Here is a 24,828-nt window from a genome sequence, read left to right as displayed (position 1 = left end):
GTTCATTATCAAAATCCCAGGGGACTAAAGCTAATTAAGTGAAAATTAGTATTTTATTTTATGTGCCACATGCAAACAATACCACTTAAATAAAGAGTAAAAATGTTATTTATGAGGCTTGAACAAAATTCAGCCTTCACCAAAAGATTTAATTTTATTATTCATATTTACAGTTTTTTTAAATCATATGCACTACAAATATCTATTGTGTAAAATAAGAATTAGGATCAGTAAAGTAAGATTTAAAAACAGTACAAAGAGAACACAGTGGGCTTGTAATTAAGTTGCTATTTGGTAATTAATGATAACTGGCAAGGGGAAAATAAGGTAAGCTGATATTCTTAAAAAACAAGTTCAGTAAGTCAAACATATCAGAAAACTGAATTTACTGGGTTACTAAGCAGAAAAATAGTGGAGCTTAATTACCTCTGTACAGTGAAAGTGACAAGTGACCACAATAGCCCTTGTATGCTAGAAGACTGTGCCGGTCTCCCTAAACAGGAGTGAGCAAAGCTACTATTAGATGCACAATAGAAAGGTCAATGGCAACAGGAAGTGATGTTAAAGTAAAAAATACAACATGACACAAAGGAAAAATGTCCTTTGGGTCAAAGTGAGAATGGGAAAAGACCTTACATACTGCACAGCAAGGATTCTTTTTCTGTATTTATAACTTTTTATTCTAAAACCTCGATATATCTTATTTTGTGAGCTAGCTGATCATTTAATGTGTTGTGATTGAGTTAACTATTAATATCTGAACATTATGTAGTAAAATGAGAACAAAGATGAATAAAGATGAAGATATTAATTAATACATTTTGTATACTTGCGTGCATTCATAAAGTACATTTAAAGTTTACAATTTGATTTCATTGAGCAGGAAAGTGAACAATATTTTAATTTAACCGTACAAGATACAAGGTTCAATGTGTCCCTAGATACTGATGTTGACTGACATAACATGAAGAAGAAAAAAACATTTCATTTTTTAAAAATTCTCTTAACTTGTATAAACACCAAAGATGAAGACAGAATGGAAACAAGAAATCAATAAATCTTAAATAAACAGCAACTGGAAACATTTTCTTGAAGGATGGTTACCTGAATTCAGTCCAGTTAAAATATCCATTCATGAATCTACCCAACTTGTGTTTTTCAGTAGTCAGTTTGCAAATTACACAAGTTAAGAAAGTTAAGCAAATTTTTTTTTTAAATTTTTGTTAACCAGTGGTACAAGCTCCATCCTCCTGCAGCATTGCACAAATTGGAAAGTAACTTGGAAAACCAGCTGATAGTTTCCTAATCTGCTGGAAGGAGAGTCCAGGCTAGCTTGTTTTAGGGAAAACCTGCTCTTAATGTCACGAAAAGTCAACACTCACTCATTGATAAAGAAACCAGATAAGCTGCTGAATTAAATTAGAAAGAAGTACTCAGTGGACATGGGAGGTCAGACCATGTGATTGGTACATAATGTTAATTGAATTATCATTCAATATGTTTCATTTAGCATTTAAATATTAATAAAGCATTGCATTTTAACATTAATAAGTCATTACATTCATTTGAAAACATTATGTTATTTATAGTAATTATGCTAATCAAGATTAATCAAGAGGATGGCGCTATCCTTCTAAAAGGCCTGCAAAGTGAGCTGTCAGACTCTGCAATCAATGCCCATCTATCCAACCACAAACTGGTCTCTCCATACACCCTTCCATCCATGCATTATTTACACTGTGTTTACTTGCATCATTCTCAAAACTCTCTGCTTGCTTTTTCCTTGACTGCTTTCCAATCCTCAGCTGCAGAAGGAACTCAATTTCCCCACAGGGATCATTAAAGTTTCATCTAATCCACCTGTCTGACCATCCATCCATCCACCCATCTGTCCATTCTTCAAGTCAAGTCAGTTTATTTATAAATCACATTTCGTCCCTCAGCAGTTAACCTGAATGAAATTTTATTCCTCCATGCCTCCCATCATTCAAGCTGTCACTCAGTCTATCCATGCATCCATGTATGTTCTGTTATTTGGCGGTCTCGTGAGTTATTAGTGTATCCACTGCATGTAAATAAAGACTAAAATGATGATAAACTTTGTATTTTCCGTATTCCCTACTCAGGTTTTTTTGCCCAACCTTTCTAGATATATAACAATATATACACATGAAATACAACATGGAAGTGTTCATAGAATATTACAACATTAAGGTAGTTAATTCATGACAAAATATCTCCAAAAAAGTCAGTTTTAGGTGAATTATTCACTGAATTTCCAGAGAGTTTCATAAGATTGAGCTGCAAAACTTCAACCCATAGTAGACACCATAATCCTTTAATTTAAAGTCCCCCTCCAGTCAAAAATGTGTTTTTCGTCTTGTTCCTTCAGTTGGAATATTTGAGCTTCACCGTGCAGAGATACTGTTTGTATGTGCTGAGTTTGACACTAGAAGGCTGTTTTCACATTCATCTACAGTACTGAAGGTGGAAAGTTTCTCTGTGCTCACCTTAAATCTGAGTTAAAGGAGTGTACCTACTGGCAAAATTTGTCACATCACAGCTATTTTGGGGCCCAACATATATGTTTAACTTCTGAAATGAAAAATATTTTCATATTCATAGATTCTGGATTTTACAATGAGGGAGAAAGAGTAGATGTCATTTTAATGATTTTTCACATGGTAACTGAACATTTTTTGTGGAAAAACATGTCAAACACCATTTATTATTCCAAACAAAGGAAAACATGTCTGGAGGGGATCTTTAAATCTCAAATTAGTTCACCAATGGTGGACAACAACTTTACTAATGCAGTACATGCCTACATATATAGTGTGCATGCACATGATAAGAATCCAATGACACCTCCTCAGTGATCGTATAATTGAATCTGTATGACTAATAAGATTAGGAGAATCCCATTTCAGGGGAAATCAGATGTTCCCCTCCCTTATTTAAAGAGAGGTTGAGTTAATGCAGTAGAGCCACAGCCACTGGGGGGGATGGGGGGTGTGGGTGAGGGGCGGGTGGGCTTAACCATTCTGTCAGAGGCAGGGGTGTTTAGGGTGGGCCGGGTATATAAGGGTGACCTACGCTCATGAACACCCCTGTCTAAACATGGTCTCGGCTTACTGCTCCGTCTCCATCCCAGCGCTTCTTTCAATGCTTTAATTCCACATCTTTCGCACATCTGCCTTTTCAACTACATACCCCCGCGTCACACATGCGCTTTCCTGCCGACCATAGAGACCACCCTCTGCTCCATCCAGCCCCCCAACTCCCCTCCTCCTCCTTCTCCACTAGGGACCAAGGAGGCTTTCAGCACTTGCCACGGCAGTTTGCAATGGACAGCACCACAAAGACTCAGTGATCCCTCGCATCACCCCGGACGCTTGACAGAAACCACAGCTGACAGGCAATCTCAGTGTTCAGTAGGGACATCTAGAAAGTGGAAAAGTGAGACAGAGAGAGAGAAAGACTTTTTGTTTTGCGGACTACCCCTTAAAAATAAATAAGGTTTTGAACCTGAAACCTAAACAGGCATTTTTCACAAATCTTTTGTTGCTCTAAAAAACACAAAACCAACACAATGGAAGAAGACATGGATGAGGGACAGACCCAGAAAGGTAAGAAGGTATTTCTTTGCATGTTTGTGTAGATTTTCTTAAGTAAATCTGACATGGATGTTTTGTCAGTGTGTCAGCAGTGCCTCTGCAGAGACAAATGCACAAATGTTAGCCTTTCCCTTTCTGAATAGAAGAGCAGCTGTTTGTGGTAATTCCTTTGTCCATTGAGTGTCAGCACTCCACTGAAGAGTGCACGTCTGTATGTGCTGTTTGAGTAGTCAGAGGGGTGTGAACTGCTTCACAGGACTGGACTGTCTTTGTTTGCTTGATATGGCTTTCATGCTTGTCGCGATGGCTGAGAGGGAGACATGAAGAGTGAAGAAACAAACCAAGCTTCCACACTCATTAATCCATCAACTCTCAGGTTCTGTCCTTTGTGTCCACATACCCAGACGTTGTATGTTGTGGCGATGCTTAGCGACATTTGATGCAGGAACAGGGGTTTCTTTTGCTCATTTAAGAGGGGCAGTGTTTGCTTTGTGCAAAGTGGATTTCTATTTATATTTCACACGCCCCCACCACCACCTTTTCTCTGCATGAATGATTCAGTGAATGGTTGGGAGTCACAAAGCAAGAGAGTGGAGAGAAGATATTTTTGTTTACTAGTGGAAAGCAACGTTCTTGAATTAAGAGGTTCATTTTACAGCAATCCTGAAATGACACACCTTTGTCTCTGCCTCCCTTGACTCCCTCCCTATTTGATTTATTTCATGTGACATGCATGGCTTCATATGTTTGTGTTTCTCTCCCTTCCTCTCTCTCCTCCCTGGAACCCAGTGCTCCTCACAGGCATACACATGAGCTTAAACAGTTGCCATGGCACTGGCCAAGTGTAGTCATTATCTATTATCTCTTCACCCACTCCTGCTGATGACATTTCTGTAACAGTGGAATAGTTCAATGTGTCTGAGAGTGTGGGAGAGAGAGAGAGAGACAGAAACAGGTACAGGGGCAGAGTCAGAATGACAGAAATGAAGTAGAAGAAGAAACGGTGAAGGGATCGAGAGATTGACAGAGTGTAGGAGAGAGATTTGGGGATATATGATAAGCAAAAGCATCTGGTATATATAGAGAAAAAACCCTTTCCTTATATGTTAGTATTGCACATGCAGTAGCAACCCTGCAGGTTGAAGGGACTGAGAAACAATTATTTATGAGGATGCAGTCCCCACGACAATTTATAATGCTTGGCATATGCACCACCAAAATCCTTACAGCTTTAGATTGACTACCACTTGGTCGCCATTACTAGGTGTGTACTCAAGCATCCCTGTTCAGAAAGCAAAATCTGTCAGCCTTGGCCACTAACACAAATGCTCATTCAACTGAAAGAAGCATCCATGCAAGCATTTCTGTAAGTCACGTCCATTCATTTGGGCAAAGCACAGGTTTGTAAAGACTCAGTAATTACTTAATGCACACTCATACACTGCAAGCTCTGCTGGCCCATATTTTACTGGTGAACATTTTCTTCAAGATATCTGAAAGTTTGGAAATCATTCAAACGGAGGGCTATAGTTTCATTTTGATTTTTACTGCAAAGTGAGTTGGTCTGCACAAGCCATTTCATAGATTAATGTCAATGTTTTTTTGCTTGTTTGTTGTTTTTTTTTTTTGCAGATGATGTAATTGTTTTTGTGTCACTTGTTAAACTGTGATGGTTTGAAAGGGTGGCTTGGAACTTAAAACTCAAGCAGGCAAAACAGGTTCAAAATGAAATGTAAGATGCATTCTGAAAATTACATATATTTGTGTCCATATGTCTTCAATATGGTCTAATATGTGCTTTGTATTACTGTAAAAGTGCTCACTATCCAAAAAGAGGTGGTTAAAAAGTAAATGACCACCACCAACCTGTTATCCCTGAGGATGACATTTAAGCTGGTCCAACCCCCTGACAAATGTATGCAGCCACCCACAGTTCTATGTCCGGCAGGGTGACACACCCTCAAGAATCACTGCACAGGTGTCACAGCAAACATGAGCAAAAATTAGACTTGTTTCTTTGAGTGACTTACTTAAATTATTTGCTTTCAACTTTTTCATGATAACTCTTCAGTAATTTGATGTGACCACTACAGATTGCATGTTGACCTTTATGTCTGCCTGTTAAACAAGATTAACTAGAGAGTGAAAGATGAATCAGTTCAAAGTTTAATTAAGGCCTTTCTAGATTATATGGTGACATGCAGGGTCCATTTCCAACAGGTTATGCTTTAAAGGTTAATCTGGTGGTTGCACAAATAATAATAATAATGATAATAATAACAATAATAATAATAAATACTGTTATTTTATTCCACTTATACAAGGATACAAAAACAAATAATAAGTGACAAGTTGTTTCTTAAAATCAATTTCCAAACTGATCTCATAATTTTGATTTTTTTTTTTTTTATACACTATACCTATGAGAGCCAACAGTAAATTTAAAGACAGGTTCCTATTTATTATCTGGCTCCAATAAGATTATGACACAACACTTCAGGACATTCATTGGTTAATCAACCGTGATACAGCTTACGATAGAGAGGTTAGAGCAAAGTGACAAGGATCACTGGACACTTAACTTAAAGTGCCTTTCATAAAATGATTTAATGACTTAAAACTGACAGCTCCTCACCTGGTTATTGAAGACAACAGATGATTGGAATGACTGCTCTGATGAAGCGTGATGAGCATTAAATCCGCCCTGTCAGATTTTGTTTCATGTCACTTTCATTCCATTCTGAGTCCTGTAAAATTATGTAACTGTTTGTAAGAGTTATTGCTCATTTTCAGGAGACGTTATGAGCTGCAAAACAGCAAGTTATACCCTCGGTTATATAGGATAATAAACATGATAACTAAATTAGTGAGAGAAAAAAAGACATAAAACAATGGGGAGAAACATTATCCAGTGACTTTCAAGCAAGCACTACCTACAGCAAAAGTGCTGAAAAAACACAGGCTCTATAACAATATTTCTGTCCAGCCATAACAACTTTAAAAGCTCATGAAAGTCACGCAACACTGATTAGCTATGAGAGGGGAACTGTGTGTTGAGATTTATAAGGGTTTTTATTGTCAACTGGGTAGTATCTTTACTACCTATAAGCAATTTATTTCAATGTTAAAGAACAATTCAATATAATTTTGTTGATGAAATGTTGGAGATGCTAAAAATTTCACCCAAAGAAACTACACACTGCAAATAAATTAGGCACCACTACCACAGAAGAAGTACATGTGTGTCAATAAGTGCACTCACAGCACGTTAATGCCCTTCTGTCTTCCTCTTCTGAGGCAGCAAATCTCAGATTATGAGTCAGATGCACCAGGTGGGCTCTGCTCACTTCAGCTGCTAGCCAAATGTAGCAGCGCACACCATGTACCAAAGGGACCATCAGCAACAGGGAGCAAACCAACGCCCAACGGTAGAACAAGCAGGTTTAAGTTAAACTGATCACAGGTCTGAAATGAATCGCGTTTTGCGGAAAAGTTATGCAAATGAACATAAGATTGATAATACTGTTTAAGAATAAACCATACGATATTCTGGGATTAGTTCATGCTGGTGTTGTTAATTGCTACAGAACGGAAAAACTGAGAAAGGCACACCTGTTAGCATTTCCTGAGCCAAGACTCTGCTCTGCACGTCACCGTTTGTCCTTCTGTTTGATCAGTTTGATCTGGGTACTAACTTGGCAAACTGTTAGATGATGAGAGATTCATTGACATCTTTTTGTCAATTTAGATGAAATAATAAATTATTGAAAATGCAGCAGCATTTTTGTCCAATGGCATGGCAAGAACACAGCAGACACAGTCTTGCTTTAGTTTTAATGATTCACCGAGTTGCATGCACTTTGAATTTTCAGCTCCCGTAATAAATGTCAAATTTGCATTGAGGTTAAGGCATGGTGAATTCACAAGAGGCTGCTTTGAATATACAGTGGGTGCTGTGGTTAGACTGGATCATTGGTTTGCCAATATACAGGACCACAAATGATTATTAACTAAATATGGCATATTTATAGGGTATTTGATCGTTTTGTGCAGATGTTATTTATTTCCTTTATTTCTAAGTGGTAGCACATCCAAGAGTTTCCTTATCATCCGGTGAGGTTGGTCATCTCATGATTGCCTGAATGCCATTTCAGAGGCTTTTCTACTCTGACATAATGTAGCATCAACTCAAAATATCAGTGTGCAGTGTTGTGGTCATGCTACAATACATAACCCTTCCCGCTCTCCCTCCCTCTCTCTCTCTCATTGTTCTGAATCCTAACTTTCCAGTCAAAGTAGAAGTCAAGGGAGTTCCACCAATTGTTCTTGTGAAATTTGTTGGGGCTCTTAGTGGACAACTTCTGAGGGTTTTCTTGTTTGTTGTTCTCACAGGAATAACTCCCTAGTATAGATAAGGGTTAAGATATGGGAGAGGTGTTCAGAATATAATGATGCACTGTGAGATCATTCCCTGAAGATCTTTACTGGATCTTTGCAATGATTATATCCACCATAGTTGTTTTGCTTTGTTTTATTTTAACACTAGGACTAATTTTAACATAACTTATTCTTATGTTAAATGTGTTTCATGACATTCATGTTTCCTCATTGTTTAAGCTCATTTTAAAAAGACACCTTACTGATGCATGTCTTATTGTAAAAGTCTATATCAAACTATAGCTGCAGAAAGTTCAAATTTAAACTTTTATTCATCTAATTTGAATGCAATCATAGAGACTGCTGCCATTTTCAATCATAATGAAGACAGGCTATTAATGCAATCTATTGTTTATGCCATGTGTCTTTATTCCAACACTCCTTGTTGTTATATTGTTGGCAATTAAGATATTCAAGCTCATTTCACCCTGGAAAAGGGCATCAGCTGCTTGCTTAAAATGTACAAAATGAGAGTAAAAGAACAACCCTCTTCTCTTTTCTTGACTTTTTGACATTCGCCCCTCAGTTCCTGCAGTGAACCTGGCACTGACAAAAGACACATCCCTGCTCAGCAGTCACACAGTCCTGTTCAGACTCTTCCATCTTCTCAGAGAAGAAAGAGAGGAAATCAGTAGCTGAGCTTTTGGACCTGGCCTGTAACGTCCTTTTTGCCCAGAGGGGTTATCTGTGTAATGTGTCTCATTCACTATTGTCCCACTGAATTTGTTGACATACAGTAAGTGGGTCACGGCTCTAAAGTACCCGGTCTATTCTCAGATTTTGCGCTGCAGTTGACATGGCAACCATACTGGTTGATTAAACATGTGCAGAGGAGATGGGGGCGTGCGGGAGCTGAAAAAACCTGCTCGCTTCAGGGGAAGGGGGGCTGCGCATTAAATATAGGAAAGCAACGAGACACGTATACGCCCATTACTCTCAGACTGACACAGACACACCATCCCCCCACTGAGATCTCTCTCTCTCTCTCTCTCTCTAGGACCAGGCTCACTGCCACCCCACCCCCATACAAAACTCCTCTGGTAATAAGGAACTAATAACTGCTAGTTGTATGTGCAGAAACTGAGTCTGATTAGACGTCTTGCTGTGCAAGTGAAGTCAACATGCACCAAGGATCTGCCTTAAGACACCGGATTTGATCATCATTTTTTTCTCTGTTTCCTCCTTATTTTAATTTTGTTCATTACCTCTTGTAACACTGCATCTTATTATCTTTTTTGAACACATTGCTTCCATATGGCTATTTTAATTAGGGATGCGCCACCCTATAAAATTATTATGGGTTAATATCATCTTTAAAAAGCCTTTAATGCCATTCTGATGAGTTTGAAACCATCCCTTATATTTTTTCTATACATGTTATTACATTGGAAGAAGCATATCTGAAAAAGCATAAAGTGTTTCACATCAGCATTTATGCCACAACTCCTGGTATATCATTATCCTCAGATATGTGTAGGAATATATGAGCTGGGTGCCCCTAACCTTAAGAGAAAGATGCAGCTTATTAATACAGAAAGTAATGTTTTGACCCAAATGACACACTAAAAAGAATAACAAGGTGATAATTTTGAGTGATAATTTAATTAAACGATTTTGCAAATTACCAACAGGATCAAAAAGTTTAGTGTCATTGTATGCTTTTAGTTTGGTACTATAATGCATTTACTTACACTGACGACTGACATATCGGCTTACGCACAAGTACAATATAAGTTCTCTGCCACTGAATTCGAAAATATGGTTGAAAACACCAATAGATATATTTTGGAAGAGCAGAAAAATGTTAGCTAAATAATACTTTTAGCCCAATAAAAACATCAGTGACTGAAATAAAATCAATGATTGGAATTATGAAAGGTAAATGTGGGAGATTCTTGAAACTTTAAATGTATATGTGTAAGTAAAATACATGTCTCTCCTTTGACAAGATCCTGTAAACAGATCCAGTAGGGTGAAAAAAAAATCCAATAGGCTATGTAATAAGTATATTGACTGCTTCAATCACAATGCACTCAACCAGACCTGCTGTGACCCATGAACGGCCACAAGAAATACAAATTTGAGCTCAAGGCAAGTGAGAAACTAGGTAAGGAAAGAATAATTGAAAAATTATTGTAATACTGCACTTGTCAATATGGACACACAACATCTAACCCATTAGTGTCGTGAAAAGGGCAGCGAATGCTTCGTTAATTAACCCCAACTGTCTCCCAGATGTTGAGACATGTTTTCTTTGAAGGACGTCATTTAGCTCTAAGCATTATTTAAAGATAACCTCATCCTTCATGTGTATGTTGACTGGGTCAGTAAGAGTCTGAGTGTGAGTGTGTGTGTGTTTGTGTGTTTGTGTGTGTGTGTGTGTGTGTGTGTGTGTGTGTGTGTGTGTGTGTGTGTGTGTGTGTGTCCCTTTTGCCTGTCGGATATGACACTGACAGATGGAGGAGAAGTAGGAGGTGGGAGGGGCCTTGGGAGGGGGTCATCCTTTCTCTTTGTATTAAGGAGACGCCTTCTGTTGATTGGACTGCGGTGTTTGGGGTCATGTAGGCTTCACGTTTTTTTTTTTCCTAACAGAGGCTTTTTTGTGTGGAGGATAATATATTTAAAACCCCGCCGTCTCCTGAAATCCTGTCTCTTTGTTCAAAATTCATTAAGACTAATCCTCGTGTTGCCAGATTTTCAATTTTGGCAAGTGAAATGTATTTGATTAACACTCAGTGGAAAGAATATCCTTAGTTGTGTCTTCTCTGTTGGAGACACACGGGGAACATGAAGCCTTATAAATGTGACTGTTACTTTAAAAGAATGATCTCATTTTAATTTTTTTAAGGATTTTTAAACTCATTAACCTAAAATGTTTTGGGGATAGCGTCCGTAGACTTTAATAATGTGATAAATAAATAAATAAAGCCATACAATATCTAAAATACTAGAATAGCTCTATATTATCTCCTGCTTGACCAGTAGCAAAGAGCAGACAGACGTACTTCATCACAACTTCGAATGGTCCATTTAAATCAGCTTAGCCAAAGTCAATTACACCAAATTCCCAACTTGACTGGCCATCAGTCCGTACTTCAATAGACAAGTACTACTACACCCGGGAGCAAGATCAATTCAAATACTTGCGACTCCTCATCAAGCAGGGGATCTTTTATTTTCATTGCAGGTAATGTTGGGCTAAGCAGAAAGCATGAATAATAAATTTGAGAGGCTTGTGCTCTGCTGCACTGTGCCACTTCTAAATTATGGATCAAGCATCCAGTAGCTCTCCAAGTCAGTTTGCACCACTGCTTGCCGTTTTTCACCAGCTCGATCTTTCAGTCAGTTAAGATCAATGTAGAGTTACAGAGAGGGAATGAGAGGAAGAGCCACTATATGGGAGGGGGTTTGCCATAATACAGAGGTGGTGACATGTAACACTTGTTTTCAGATCACAGCTGAAGAAATACCCTCAGTGTATCACAAAAACATAAAGCAAGCCCTAAAAATGTGAATTACACATTAGAACTTTAGAGTGACAAGAGCTGATTAAAGACAAAATTAAGTAGAAGATGACACTGTAGCCATGGCTGAACATAACCCACACACACACACAGACACACACAAGCATCCACTGACTCATTCAGTGAGGCAAGACTTACTATTCAGTAGTAACTTCAACCTGCATTTGGCATGGTCATTTAATTTTGCCCTTTTCTAATACACCTTTCCTAACTGGATCCTGGAGTTTCCCCTCAACGAAATTAAAAGCCGACAATCAATAAAACACCACTCTGGTTACATCCACTCACTGACGCACCCATCTCCTTTCTGTAACTTCATCTTCAACTGTTTCCATGGAAACACTTGCTTTCAGTCAAGTCACGTAGACGACATTATTTTGTTGTAGCTCAAAGTATTATGATGCAAACTAGTAGCTACGAGTCTTATTTGGGTCTGTAATAAGCAGTAATGATACTAAACTACTTATTTGATTGGCACTGTTGTAAATCAGGGAGAAGTAAAATACATTTAAAAATGACAAATAGTAAGATCCCTGCTCCAGCTGGTTTAATCCTTGTGCAGAAATGTAAATAATGCAGAGGTAATAAAGCCTGATTGAGGGCTTTACATAAATCATTTATATTACTGCTCATCTTCCCTCATGTAAAGCACAGGCTCTGCATGTCTACAGCACCAAATATAACCAGCATGTCTCAAAAGAAAGATTGCATGGGTTTGTGCTACAAATCCAAGGGATGTTCTACTCATGCAAGGTTGTAACAACTGCTTCCATTTTGGGTGATTTCTGAAGCAAATTACAATAAATAGTGTTCTTTATAGTGCAAGTGATCTATCAGGCTGCTTCTTAAAAACCTACTGTAAACAATCTTACATATGACATTAAGGCTAAAATAAGTGTCCATCTATAAAAACATCTCATTGCTGACTTGTCTGTTTGGTGAGTAATTGAGATGACTGGATAGTTGGATCTTTTATTCTTGTTTAAACTGGCACACTGACCCAGACCATGAGGGGTAAATGTGACTGCCCTCTGTCTCATTTTGTCAGTAAACACCTTCACATCAATAAATCCTGTCACTGCCTGCTATCGGAAATGATAAGGTAACGAGTAATGAGTCTGAGGGCAGAGGTGGTGACAATATCCTTTTCTATCTTCTGTAAACAGTGGATGCATTTGAGCAAGGCACCCAATGAGTGATCGATTCTTAAACATATATTTTTTTTTAAACTTGAAATGGTACTTCAAGCCTGTGTTTCTGGGAACAGTTCTTTAATGGAGCATATTGTATTTCCTTTTTACATGCAGAAGTGGCCGAATATAGTCAATCAGATGTCTTGTGGAGGTATCTAGTATAGGTCTAATGGTGATGACAACAGTTGTTTTTTTAATCTAAAATATGAGTAAATATTTTTCCACTGACTGTAGCCTCAACAAACCAGAATGCAATGAATTTGCAAGCAATGTCTGAGGATTCTCAGTTGTCCAGATCATATTATAAGTCCATTTGGATATTTACAAGAGATAAGTGACAGTAACACTCCTAAACCAGCTGAATGATCACACTTGTTAGGAAATAATACCACAATTCCACCTTCAACTATTTCAAACCATTTCTATGGGGGCTATCTAAAGGTATTCTGGGAGACAACTTATGAAAGTGCTATCAAGGCAAGTTGAAGGCAAATGGGTGCACCAAAAAAGTAAATTAAAACACCCCATTACAAAATATTTCTAGGAATTGATTGTTTGAGTCGATTGTTTATTGATGTTCTTCCTTTTAACAAATGACTTTCAAAACGCTAGGGAAATTGTAATAGTATTGAAGTTGTTTCGCCATTCATCCAAGAGGCGGCTCGTAGTCATTTAAACCTACTACAGGTAGTCAAAGTCACATGAATTGAGATGTGAATTGGTGTGAAACCACCCGAGAGTGGATGTCAGATGGCACTGTGAGAACCTGATAGCCTAAAATATATGAAAGGTGATGTGATTCATGAATTTTTAATGTCCTTTCCCAAGTGATGCCCCACTCCCCTGAGCTGGGCCAGTAGTTGTGTTGAAGAAATACCAAGGCAGTGATGACACAGTCCCCCATGCCCTGCTCCTGGAGGGATTCTCCAGTTTGATATATTGTGACATATACAGATCTCCCTGAGAGAAGGAGGGCATGCTTGAAATTGAAACATAAAGAAAACCAGCTTACACTCGACTTGAGCATAAAGCACCACCAAGCTGAGAAAAGAAAGACAAACACTGGCTAAAAACAGGGAACACAAGCACGTCCAACAGACATCAATGACCTAACTCAAGAGTATTTCAATTAAGCTGTTCATATTTGTTTCTGCGGTAGCTGAACTGGGCAGATTCCCCAAAAGTGTGAAAAGCTGTACAGGTTTAAAAACAGAATTCTTTCTCAGAAACCTTTCCTGGATGAAAAGGAAAGGTTCAAAACACAGTAAGAAGGGGAAATACACCTTCTATAGGCAGTGCAGTTCAGCAATGGATTACATCAGCGAAGATGCAGATAATCCAGGCAAGCCTGGGCGAGGGTCGGGGCTGCACCAAGCGTCTGAGCGCTCAGCAGAGCCCAGCAGGCAGACCAGCTACTTGGTATTCCAGTCAGGTTTGAATCAGAGCCAGAAGCAGAGAGTTGGGGAGGAGGAGGAGGGGGGATACTGCTTTGGCTCCTGCTTTGTAACACAGGTGAAGACAGCGAGATAATCATAAAAGAGATGCTGCTGAAAATATACTTGATGAACAATCCTGAAATCTTTTATCATCTCCAAAATTGACAATGAAAACTGACTATGCAGTCATACAGTCTAGTCTCTTTCCTGAACAAGGACAGCAGTGTGAATGCAGATGAATTTAATCATGAGCCATGATCGTGATGTAATGGATCCTAGAGGAATTTTCGGTTTGTATGAACATTTCAAATGCATATATTGACTTGGGTTTCAGATAGCTGTGCATATTTTAGTATGTAGCCCTCCATTTTAATACAGCTCTAGATGGAGTTACAAATTGATTCAGAATGGGCTTGGCTTGGTGAAAGATAGTGTCTGTGTGGTTAATATACTGCAATGTACTGCAAGACCCTATAAAGTCTGATTCTGTTCCGTGCTTCGACAGGAAATAAACTCCGCTTCTGTTGTTGTTACTCTGAGAAATGACTGGCTCAGTGCTCGTGTACACACTCACTAATACACAGACATGAGAAGGAAAGTCATAAATCTAAGCGATTCATATAGACACACTTGCGTGCACAAATATTTACAGAGCAATCTGCGACAGGAGATTGAAGTTGGAGCCAAGCAGTGATTAGTCACCTTAAGGGCCCCAGGGAAAGAAAGCCAGGCATAGAAGAATGGGGTTAAAGGTCAGGACCACTATGTAAATCTCAGGCTGAGTTTTTAGTGCTGAATAAAATTTCAGCATCTTCTGTAGGGCTGAACAGAACAAACAAATACAGTGCACAAACCTAGAATACAGGGAAAATGTGACTTCAGGTCACAGCATAGTATGGAGTATCTCACTCCATTTTGTGGATTTGAATACTCCAACATAAGATGCATAAAAGCATCAGCTGCCCATATATCAGGGAGAAGATGTACTGTGGTCCAGCTGCTTTGTCAAGTTGTATTTTGCTCCAGCATGCACATGCATGGCTGCCTTCCAACTGTGGTTTGAATGTTGGAGATTCTCAAAAAGTAAATGGCAATACAGTGTACACCATGCAAATGCATTCACCCATTGGCAATGTTCTGCTGAATAATTTAAGGCTTAGCAAATTAGTACGAATTTTGTCCAACTTTGTGTCACAGTGGGCCAAAGACATAAATTCTACCCAACCTGAGTTTTCTTTGAGAAGTTAAAAGTGTTATTTTTAGTGTTCGTTGACTAAGAACTGATCCTTTTCATCTCTTTGTTTGTTTAGGATGCCTTGAATGCTGCATCAAATGCCTGGGTGGGATCCCATACCCATCCCTCATAGCCACCATCTTGCTCTACGCGGGCGTGGCTCTGTTCTGCGGCTGTGGACATGAGGCACTGACTGGCACCGTCACCATCCTCCAGAACTACTTTGAGGTGGTGCGGAGCCCCGTGGACGCACTGGACGTCTTCACCATGTGAGTAGAAAAAGGATCGACTGGCTATAACAGTAACTTAGTTGGAGAAAACATTATCCTCAAGAGAATTTATAATATAATAATATAAATAGAAAATTTGAATACCCACAGTGATAAAAATGAACTCTTTAACAGAGCCTATATTTCCCACACTGAACCAAATCTCCAAATTGAAGTGATTTTTGCCTTTGTAATTTGGATAATATGGCATCCGCATTATCTGAGGCACGAAAGCAAAAGTAAAGAATAACATTACTTCACCCATAATTAAACCCTCTTCTTTTCTAGGCATCATTGTGTTGCAACTTCACAAAATGACCTGTCACACTTTCAAGAACAAAGCATAACATTGTATTTGTTGTGCACATTTTCAGTGGCTCTCTATTCATTTGCAGGATTGACATTATCAAGTATGTGATCTATGGCATTGCTTCGGCTTTCTTCGTCTACGGGATCCTGCTGATGGTGGAGGGCTTTTTCACTAGTGGAGCCATTAAAGACCTGTATGGAGACTTCAAGATCACCACCTGTGGACGTTGCGTCAGCGCTTGGGTACGACCAACATTTGTACATAATAACTATCAACTTTAGTTTTAGTTTTTTATTTAATTGTTTCTACTGTCTATTGATCATATCTATGACTGTACATAATCTAATGTTGCTGTAAATTTGGACTGCAGTTTTCAGAAATCACTTGGTAGTCAAACAGTCTAAATATCGGGTGATTTCACAGGAAGTTTCCTTTGAGTGGTTGAAGGGTTCTCTAGGTGACTTGCTATGATAGCAAGCACTACCCCATATCCACACCCAGCTCCCTTTCTGTTTATTTTTAACAAATCACTGCTGCTGTTAACCAGCATGCTGTTGGCAATGGGTGTGAGGGTAGAGAACACTGCAAAATATTTGATTAACCAATTAAAGGTTGAATTTGTATTCAGTTCTGTTAAAGTGTCATCAAAGAGATTAATTATTATTACTAATTTTGTATACAAATCAGCTTATTATGTAGGACACATAGGAACTGAGCAAGTGTGACAAGCCAGACAGCAAAACACACACTGTTTTTGTGCACTAAATTATTTGTCAGTTTACATGTGTATGTGCAGATTATTTATAAAATGTATTCCTGATTTTATGTTTGTAATTGAATGCTCTATAATTTCATTAAAACATCAGTCAACATAATTTTATTATACTGCCAAAACAACAATAAAACACTAGGAGCATTTCACAGAGCCTGCAGCAACCCTAACAAGATTATCTCTGGGATATAATTGCTTAGCAAATCTGACGATCCCCAGGGAGGCAAAGGAAATGAGCTATGCTATGGTATTTGTGGTCATTGGGTTCATTAAGTTAGTGTGTGCTAATCTTGTGTCCATGGAGCCAAAATAAGATGGGTTGGCTAAAGCATTACAGATTCACAACAGCCAATTTGTGTACCTCAGTACCCATGTGTCCCTCCATAATGCCCTGGAACAAAACACTAAATACATACTGTGGTAGATGTACAGTAACTTCACATTTAACTTAATTAATTTGGAGAAAAACCAGCTATTAAAATAGCCTGACATGTTTTCACATGCTGTATGTAGACTGTGTAGTATTTACTGATGAGAAAAACCATAATCACAATTAAAATTTTGGTGTTGTCATCTTCCAATTGTAGGCATTTTAAAATGTGAATCTTTTGTAATAAGCTACATCAACACTGAAGGTAATTACATACAATTTTCAAAAGAATCTGTTTCAGCCAGACTAGAGTGTGAATCAGGATATAGAAAACATCATCCTAGTTTGTATGAATTTAACTTAAAAAGCGAAAATAAAAATAAAAATAAAATGAAGTAGCACTATACGCAAATCTGATCTGTCGTCCTCTTTTGCTCTTTCAGTTCATCATGCTGACATACATCTTCATGCTGGCTTGGCTCGGAGTGACGGCTTTTACCTCTCTCCCAGTCTTTATATATTTCAACATCTGGAATATTTGCCAAAACGCTACTTTCCTGGAGGGGGCCACACTCTGCTTGGACCCACGCCAGTATGGTAAGTATGAATATTCTGTCTCTATTTCTCCAGCCCCGACAGCTCAGATCTCAATTACTGTGGTGTCTGCAGGACATACAGTCATACACTGCTGAACACCTCTCACATCTATGTTGTACTGTACTACAGCTTCAATCAAAACATCTTGGTAAGGTTTTTTCTCAATCACTGTCCCCCATAGACCGAGCTGTCAGGGTGGTGATAAAGGCACAGCCATGTACTGGTTTACCTGCTTAATGGTTTATCTGATTGGGCAGTTCCCCATCTACCTCAGCTAGTACTCTGGCGGGGTCCTGTAAGGCTCAACTGTAGGCCCCAACATATTTTCTATCTCTATATCCTTCTGCTCACTGCAATCACCTAAAAACACCAGCTAACAGCAACTTGTACACTGTTATATTAAATGTATGGTGTCTAGTTTGAGGGTAGAGCATATAAAAGAATAAATATTAACAAATATCCTGCTGAAAGTATTGAAATCTGTCTGAAATTCTGTTTCTTTGGACCTCTGTACAGGATACACAGACCGAGCTGGAAAAATAAAATAATAGTAGTGTTATAACAGCCAGGGGGAAAGACTACACTATACAAACATCCCCAATAACACAACATAAGAGAATAATAACATAACCCCACTGCTAAAAAAACCAAACTATGCTATTATATGACATAATGAATTAAGTCACTAATGCTTTTAGTCTCTAGGTATAAATACAGCAAAATACTGAGTGACAAACAAGTATCACAAGTTACAATAGAAATATTTAAGATATTCCAGTGAGGTTATAAATTAGATAAAATAATATAAAATACTTTATGATTAATAGGACTGCAACTAAAGATCATTTTCATTATCAATTAATCTGTCAATTATTTTCTTGATTAATTGTTTAGTCAATAAAATGTCAAAAAATAGTGAAAAATGCCTGTTATAATTCATCTTATGAGTCCATGGTGATGTCTTCAAATGTCTTTTTTGTCAGATCAACAGACCACAACCCAAAGAAATTCAGTTAACTATCATATGACACAGAAAAGCTTAAAATCCTCACAGAGAAGCTGCAACCAGCAAATATTTGGCATTTTGTTTCAAAAATTACTAAAAACAATTGTTTGATTATCAAAACAGGTGCAATTAATTTTCTGTTGATCGACTAATCAAAGCAGCTCTTATGATTACTGTGAAGTCACTAAACACTACAGGGTAGTTCCTATTGATATTATAGGAAAACTACACAGAGTTTAAAATGATAAATGCAGTGTTAGGAAAAACATTTTGGTTGACATGTTTCAAAATATGTTAAGAGTTATATGACAATGATGTTAATTCTTAAACATAAACTCACCAGCAGACTATAAATGTTATTAATTACGTGTGGCCTTTAGTTTGTTTCTGAAAAAAACAAAGACAACTCTTCTTTATATTCTGTATGGATGATGAAACTATTAAGGCTATGTGTCACTCATAAAGTATAAAACATCTCCTGCTGCACAGAAATTATCTATGATATATTTCACACTTATTCTTTCCATATAAAGGACATGCATTTGTTAAATGAGCCACCGGCTCATTTGGCTAGCTCATTATTTTTAATTAGTGCTACCCCTTTCAGTACATTAGCCACCAGCTTTACTAGTACTGCTGCTGTGTCAACAACCATTTGTGCTGCCACCATCACATTAGAGCCCTATATGTCGCCGGCGTGTGACTGTGCGTACAGGAAGTCTGTACTATAGTGGTGTATTGGTACAAATAAGCTTGTTGCCCTTGTTGCTGTTTATTCATTATCTGCATTTTGGTTTTATAGCATTCAATACTGGTTTTCGTACATAATGAATAAACCATTATATTTCAGGTATTGTGCCAATTGCTGAGGCGAAAACAGTGTGTGCTGGAACAGAGAAATTCTACAAGATGTGTGAATCCAATGAGGTAAGGTGAAAGGAACTTTTAAATATCAAATAATATTATAAACAATTTTACTGTAGATAATATGAATTGATAACTGCAAGGCCTTAATGGTAAATGGGTTTGTAACATCTAAGAACAGTTTACTAGTTTGAATACCAATAACAGCTGGGAATGTTGAAAAAGTAACACTCATTCAAAATAGTTCAGGCCACCCACCACCAGCCACCACAGACACGCTCCACTTCAACCATAGAACCACTGCCTAGATGACCTTGTGTATAAGACTTTATTAGCTGATGTGATAGAGCGGCTCAAATGGTAGAGGAGTGTTGAAGCACTGGGTAGCTACATGAGCAACCTGTTTGTTTACAGTATGTTGAAACCTAGCGTGGCTCCTTACAGTACGTACGCATTGCAAATACATTGGATAATAATAATCTGAATAATCTGAATATCACCATGTAAACAAAACCTACATGGACTGCAAAAAACAAAAATAAACAGTTGTTATAACCAGAATGATCATAGTCCCATGAGTCCCACTACCCCAACAGTTAAAACAATAGATATTGAAAGTGCCAAGTTTCCAGGTAGGAGCTTGGACTGGCAGAACTGCCCATAAAGCCTTGAAGACTAATATGTGCTGTGATTTGTTTTTTCTACAGCTTGACATGACATTCCACCTGTTCATCTGTGCCCTTGCTGGAGCAGGAGCTGCTGTCATTGCTATGGTGAGACACCAGCTTGTACCTCTCTCCACAGATGCAAAAATCTTAACATAAAAGAAAAAACATATCTTCAAAAACTTTGTTTTGCTGCAATATAGAAAACAATCTCCCCAATTACTGTGTAATTTTCTTTTCAAAGACCTAATCATCTTCAAAGTAAATGAATCTCATTGATATCTTTCAAATCAAGCAAAAAAACAAAAGAACCTCTTTCTCAGGGATATAGCCTACTTTAAAAGCAAAGATGTTCACACATCTTCTTCATAGGGGACAGATTTTACTCAATTGCTCAGCCAATAGTTTTTGCAGGTGATCATTTTTGCAAATAAAGATTACTGTGGTGGAATTTTGTACCTGTGAAAACAGATGTGTTTTGTTGTGGCTGCTCCTTGACTAGCCTGTGCTGTGTTTGCCTGTGAGAGTATAGCTGTAGAGAGAGAAGGCATTTTGGCGCAGTGAAAAGACAGGGTTTGTCTCCCTCCCCTCTTTCGGAGGCACCAGGCATGTCATGGCGTTGTCATGGAAACAGGGAGAAGAAAGGCTCAGAGATTGTTGCAAACATCACTCAGTAATTTCTGAGGAGCCATTTTCTGAGAAACAGAAAGTGTTTGCTAGTCAGGGATGATGGTGCAAATTGTGGCCGAACTCGCTGCCCTCAAAAAGCCTCAAAGCCAGAAAAACAATCAGTGCTGAAAAAAATATTTAAAAACGTATCAGACTCATCAAGTGAGCCTTAGTAAAACAATCTGAACTACAAACTAAATACATACATGTGCTTAATGTGCAACACTGACAGTTATGAAGGTTAGTTCAAGTCTCAGTCACCTAACTGGTATTTCTGCATATGATAAAAAAAAGAGCTATTGCAGCTAAGAAACTGTCATTCTTTTGAGGATCTGTATTACAACCTCAGTCATTACAGCAAAATACATTCATTATAACCATATGGTAACAAAAGTGCAAGAGTAGCTATATCTAGTATTGTGCTGCCACCTGCTGGACTGTTGGAAAGGTCTCCTAAAAAGTTAAAGGACCAGTCTACACAAACGAGCATTGACAGTTTTTTCTGTGTATTTTAAATGAATACTGAAGTAATTGTAAGTTGTTGAAATGCATCCACACAAAAACAATATAATAATGAAAAATTGAGTCTATTTTCTAATGGAATGCAATTAAATAAAGTTCTCTCATGTGCTCTCCAAGTGACTTTGCGAAAATCTACTATAAATCTTGTGAGAATCTTGACCAAATTATAGAAGTCAAATGTTACAGAATTTAAAAAGCAAATCAGTTTTGTATTGTTGTAAAACTTGATAACTTTCTATATATCACAGATCCACTACTTGATGGTGCTGTCGGCCAACTGGGCCTATGTGAAGGACGCCTGCCGGATGCAGAAGTACGAGGACATCAAGTCGAAGGAGGAGCAGGAGCTTCACGACATCCACTCCACTCGCTCTAAGGAGCGTCTCAATGCCTACACATAAAGACCAGCGTGAGGCATGGCCCTGCCACTCCGGCCTCTCTCCCTCTCTCTCTCCTTTGTCTTTCTATCTGTCTCTCTCTACCATCCCCTCCCGAGGGGGGGCGGATGGCGCCTAGGGCCCTCGCCACTGCTGATGTCACTGGTGCGTCATATGACAATGTGGTCTGAGGGGGGAAGTCACACAAACCTCCTCAGTCACAAACAGCATTTCAGATGAAAAAAAGCCCCTTTACCTCTCTCATGGATGGTGTTATGATTATCATTATGGCAGTTATATTATTCTTGAATACGAGTTGTTTAGTGCTGATAGTAGTTTTAGTGTAGTTTGTAGAATCAAAAGTAGCAGTAGTATCTCTGCTTTTTTTTTTTATTTTTTTTTTTACTTTGCATAACTTGCATATAATTGTTTTATTTTTCTTACATCTTTATTTGATGTTATGTGATGCATAATTTATTTTTTGCTGATGTCTGAGGGGGTCAACAGGGGCTTAAAAGGGTTTTCAAGCACATTTCACACATGTCGTGTGTCTGGAGATTTCATGTTCAAGAACTATGTACTGTATGTGAACAGGTGGTTAGTTTTGAAAATATTTTAAATCTCACAACACAACTATGAAGCATTGTACGCCTTTGTCATACCAGTATTCCCAGGGATTAAAACCACTTTCACATGAAAGTAGTTACATCTGTTTTTTCTATTTGAAGCTATAAAATAGCAAGAAAACACAATAAATACCAAATCATTAGAGTAAATCAAATATTTGCTAGATGTGCCAAGCCTGTTAAACAGGAAACAATGACTTTGATATACATATATATATATATATATATATATATATATATATATATATATACACATATATATACATATACATATATATATATATATATATATATATATATATATATATATGTATGTGTGTCAAAGATGGGATTAGTCAATTAAAGATAAATTATGGGTTATTTTATGATAAACGGGGGAATCTTGCCATTTAAATGTATTTTAGGACTGTGAATGATTCCATTGTCTTTCAATCACAAACCACAAAAGCACATGCAAACATGCTTTCATAACCCGTTTTTTAATTTCTTAAAAGTGGAAATTTATAAATACTAAACTCCTGTTTTTGCAGAACTCTGCACTGTATATACTGATATATCAAAGCATACCTATATGTTAAGCACTGCAATTTAAGGACAATTCATGTGAGAAAAAAAGAGATCACTGTGGGTCAGTCCACTCTGCATCTATCAGTCTCAACTGGTAAGAAACTCTGACATTAAAATGTTGCTGGTATAATGGCACTCCTTGGTGGAATTATCAGATGTGAGAAAAGTATGTGTCATACTAATTTTGTTCATGACAGTAACTGTATTAATTACACATCCTGATGCCATTGGACTACAAAGGTGGCCTGTCTGTTCATTGCCTGGCAGAATTTGTTTTGTCAGTATTTCTAAAAGCTAGTTTCATGCACTTATTTGACCATTTCTGTGCTCTCTCTAGATGTAAGCGCATTGGTGTTCAACTCGAAGTTGGATAACTGTACTGTTAGTAAAGACTGTGAATTTAGATGTTTTTCGTGGCATGGACATGCATTAATATAGTCTTATTGACTCAAAAGTTACTTTATTTCACTTCTTTATTTTTACACTTTTGACTGTCTTGCTGGATCAACCCTTTGTTTATATGTGCAGTACTAAACCTTCCACGCTTACCGCGTTATGCTGATATTAGAGACTGTAGTCTTTGAGTTGTGTCTATTTAGTTTGTGATGAGCTCTCAACCATGTCTTAAAACTAATACTTGTACCAACATTGCTTACTCTGTAATGATCTGAAAATATGCTTTCAGCTTTCTCCTCGTATTAGTCTTTTGTACTTTCACTACGAATGCTTAGTAGCAGGCTTTAAATTGAATCTGTTTTGTACATTCATGTGCCAACAGCTTGAAGTGGCTTATTTGACCTGTATGATCAAATTTGCTTGCATAAATAAAATTCACTTGTGTACTTGTTAATAAATACGTGATGTCTCTTGTGTCAATTTTGTTCTGTGGCTTAGGTTATGAAATAGTGCTGCTGGTAGTATTGGGATGGGTAATAGTAGCTATTGTATGAGCTAATATAACACTGTTGAAGAATGGAATTGATGTTTATAAGGACAAAGTACACACAGTAACTAGCTCTTACCACTAGATGTCTCCCCTTCCCCTAGCCATTCCAAATAGACAAGAGTTGGTAGCCCAAAACTGTGTAAACATAAATGAGTATACTAAGCAGCGAACAGTACTTGTGAAAATCCATGATCCATTTATAGCTGCATAACTGCATGAATATGATTATTAAGAACTCTCAACTGTTATTAAAATTTATACACACTATTCAAGTGTTACTATTTACAACTGACCTGACATAGCATATGAAGAATCACTTTTTAGCTCCAAACAGATCATGTACTTTGAGGTCAAAAAAATCAATAAAAGCACAACTATCAATATAGATAAAACAAGATCATCCAAAAGGTATATTAACATTTATCTTGACCATATATAGGAAATTGTTTTGCATTTTTACCTCCACCAATATTACACCATTTTACTGAATAACTTGTTAATTTGCTGACAAGTCATAACATTTTGGCAGTGATTTAAATAAAGAATTTCTACCATCTTGTAGCCATGACCTAAGACAACAAAAATCAAGTTCAATTAAAATGTAAATAACAGGACAGATGTAACTGGCTATGACATCAAGCAGGATTGTCTAAAACTAGGAGACGTTTGCACTCTCTAATACATGTGCATTTAAGCTTTAGGGTAATGTTTTATCTATGAGCAACATGTGCTGTGATGAGTGCAATACGTACATTTCTGTATCATAATGACAAATGCTTGGTAGAAAAATACCCTTAACAACATATGTTGACACATTCAAGTCAACC

The 24,828-nt window shown here is 37.7% G+C and overlaps 1 protein-coding gene across 1 annotated transcript; it reads left to right on the top strand.

Moving 5' to 3' along the window:
• The first annotated feature begins 1,210 nt into the window (after positions 1-1,210).
• Positions 1,211-23,911, top strand: gpm6aa (glycoprotein M6Aa). Its single transcript, XM_067599878.1, has 7 exons — positions 1,211-3,629; positions 15,518-15,710; positions 16,106-16,262; positions 17,606-17,759; positions 19,616-19,692; positions 20,337-20,402; positions 21,734-23,911. Exons 1-7 carry the CDS (start codon positions 3,593-3,595, stop codon positions 21,884-21,886), a joined length of 837 nt encoding a protein of 278 aa, XP_067455979.1. The 5' UTR covers positions 1,211-3,592; the 3' UTR covers positions 21,887-23,911.
• The last annotated feature ends 917 nt before the right edge of the window (positions 23,912-24,828 follow it).

This window comes from Thunnus thynnus, chromosome 9 (genome assembly GCF_963924715.1).
Source record: "Thunnus thynnus chromosome 9, fThuThy2.1, whole genome shotgun sequence".
NCBI lineage: Eukaryota > Metazoa > Chordata > Actinopteri > Scombriformes > Scombridae > Thunnus > Thunnus thynnus.
This window is presented reverse-complemented; position numbering and strand designations above follow the sequence as displayed.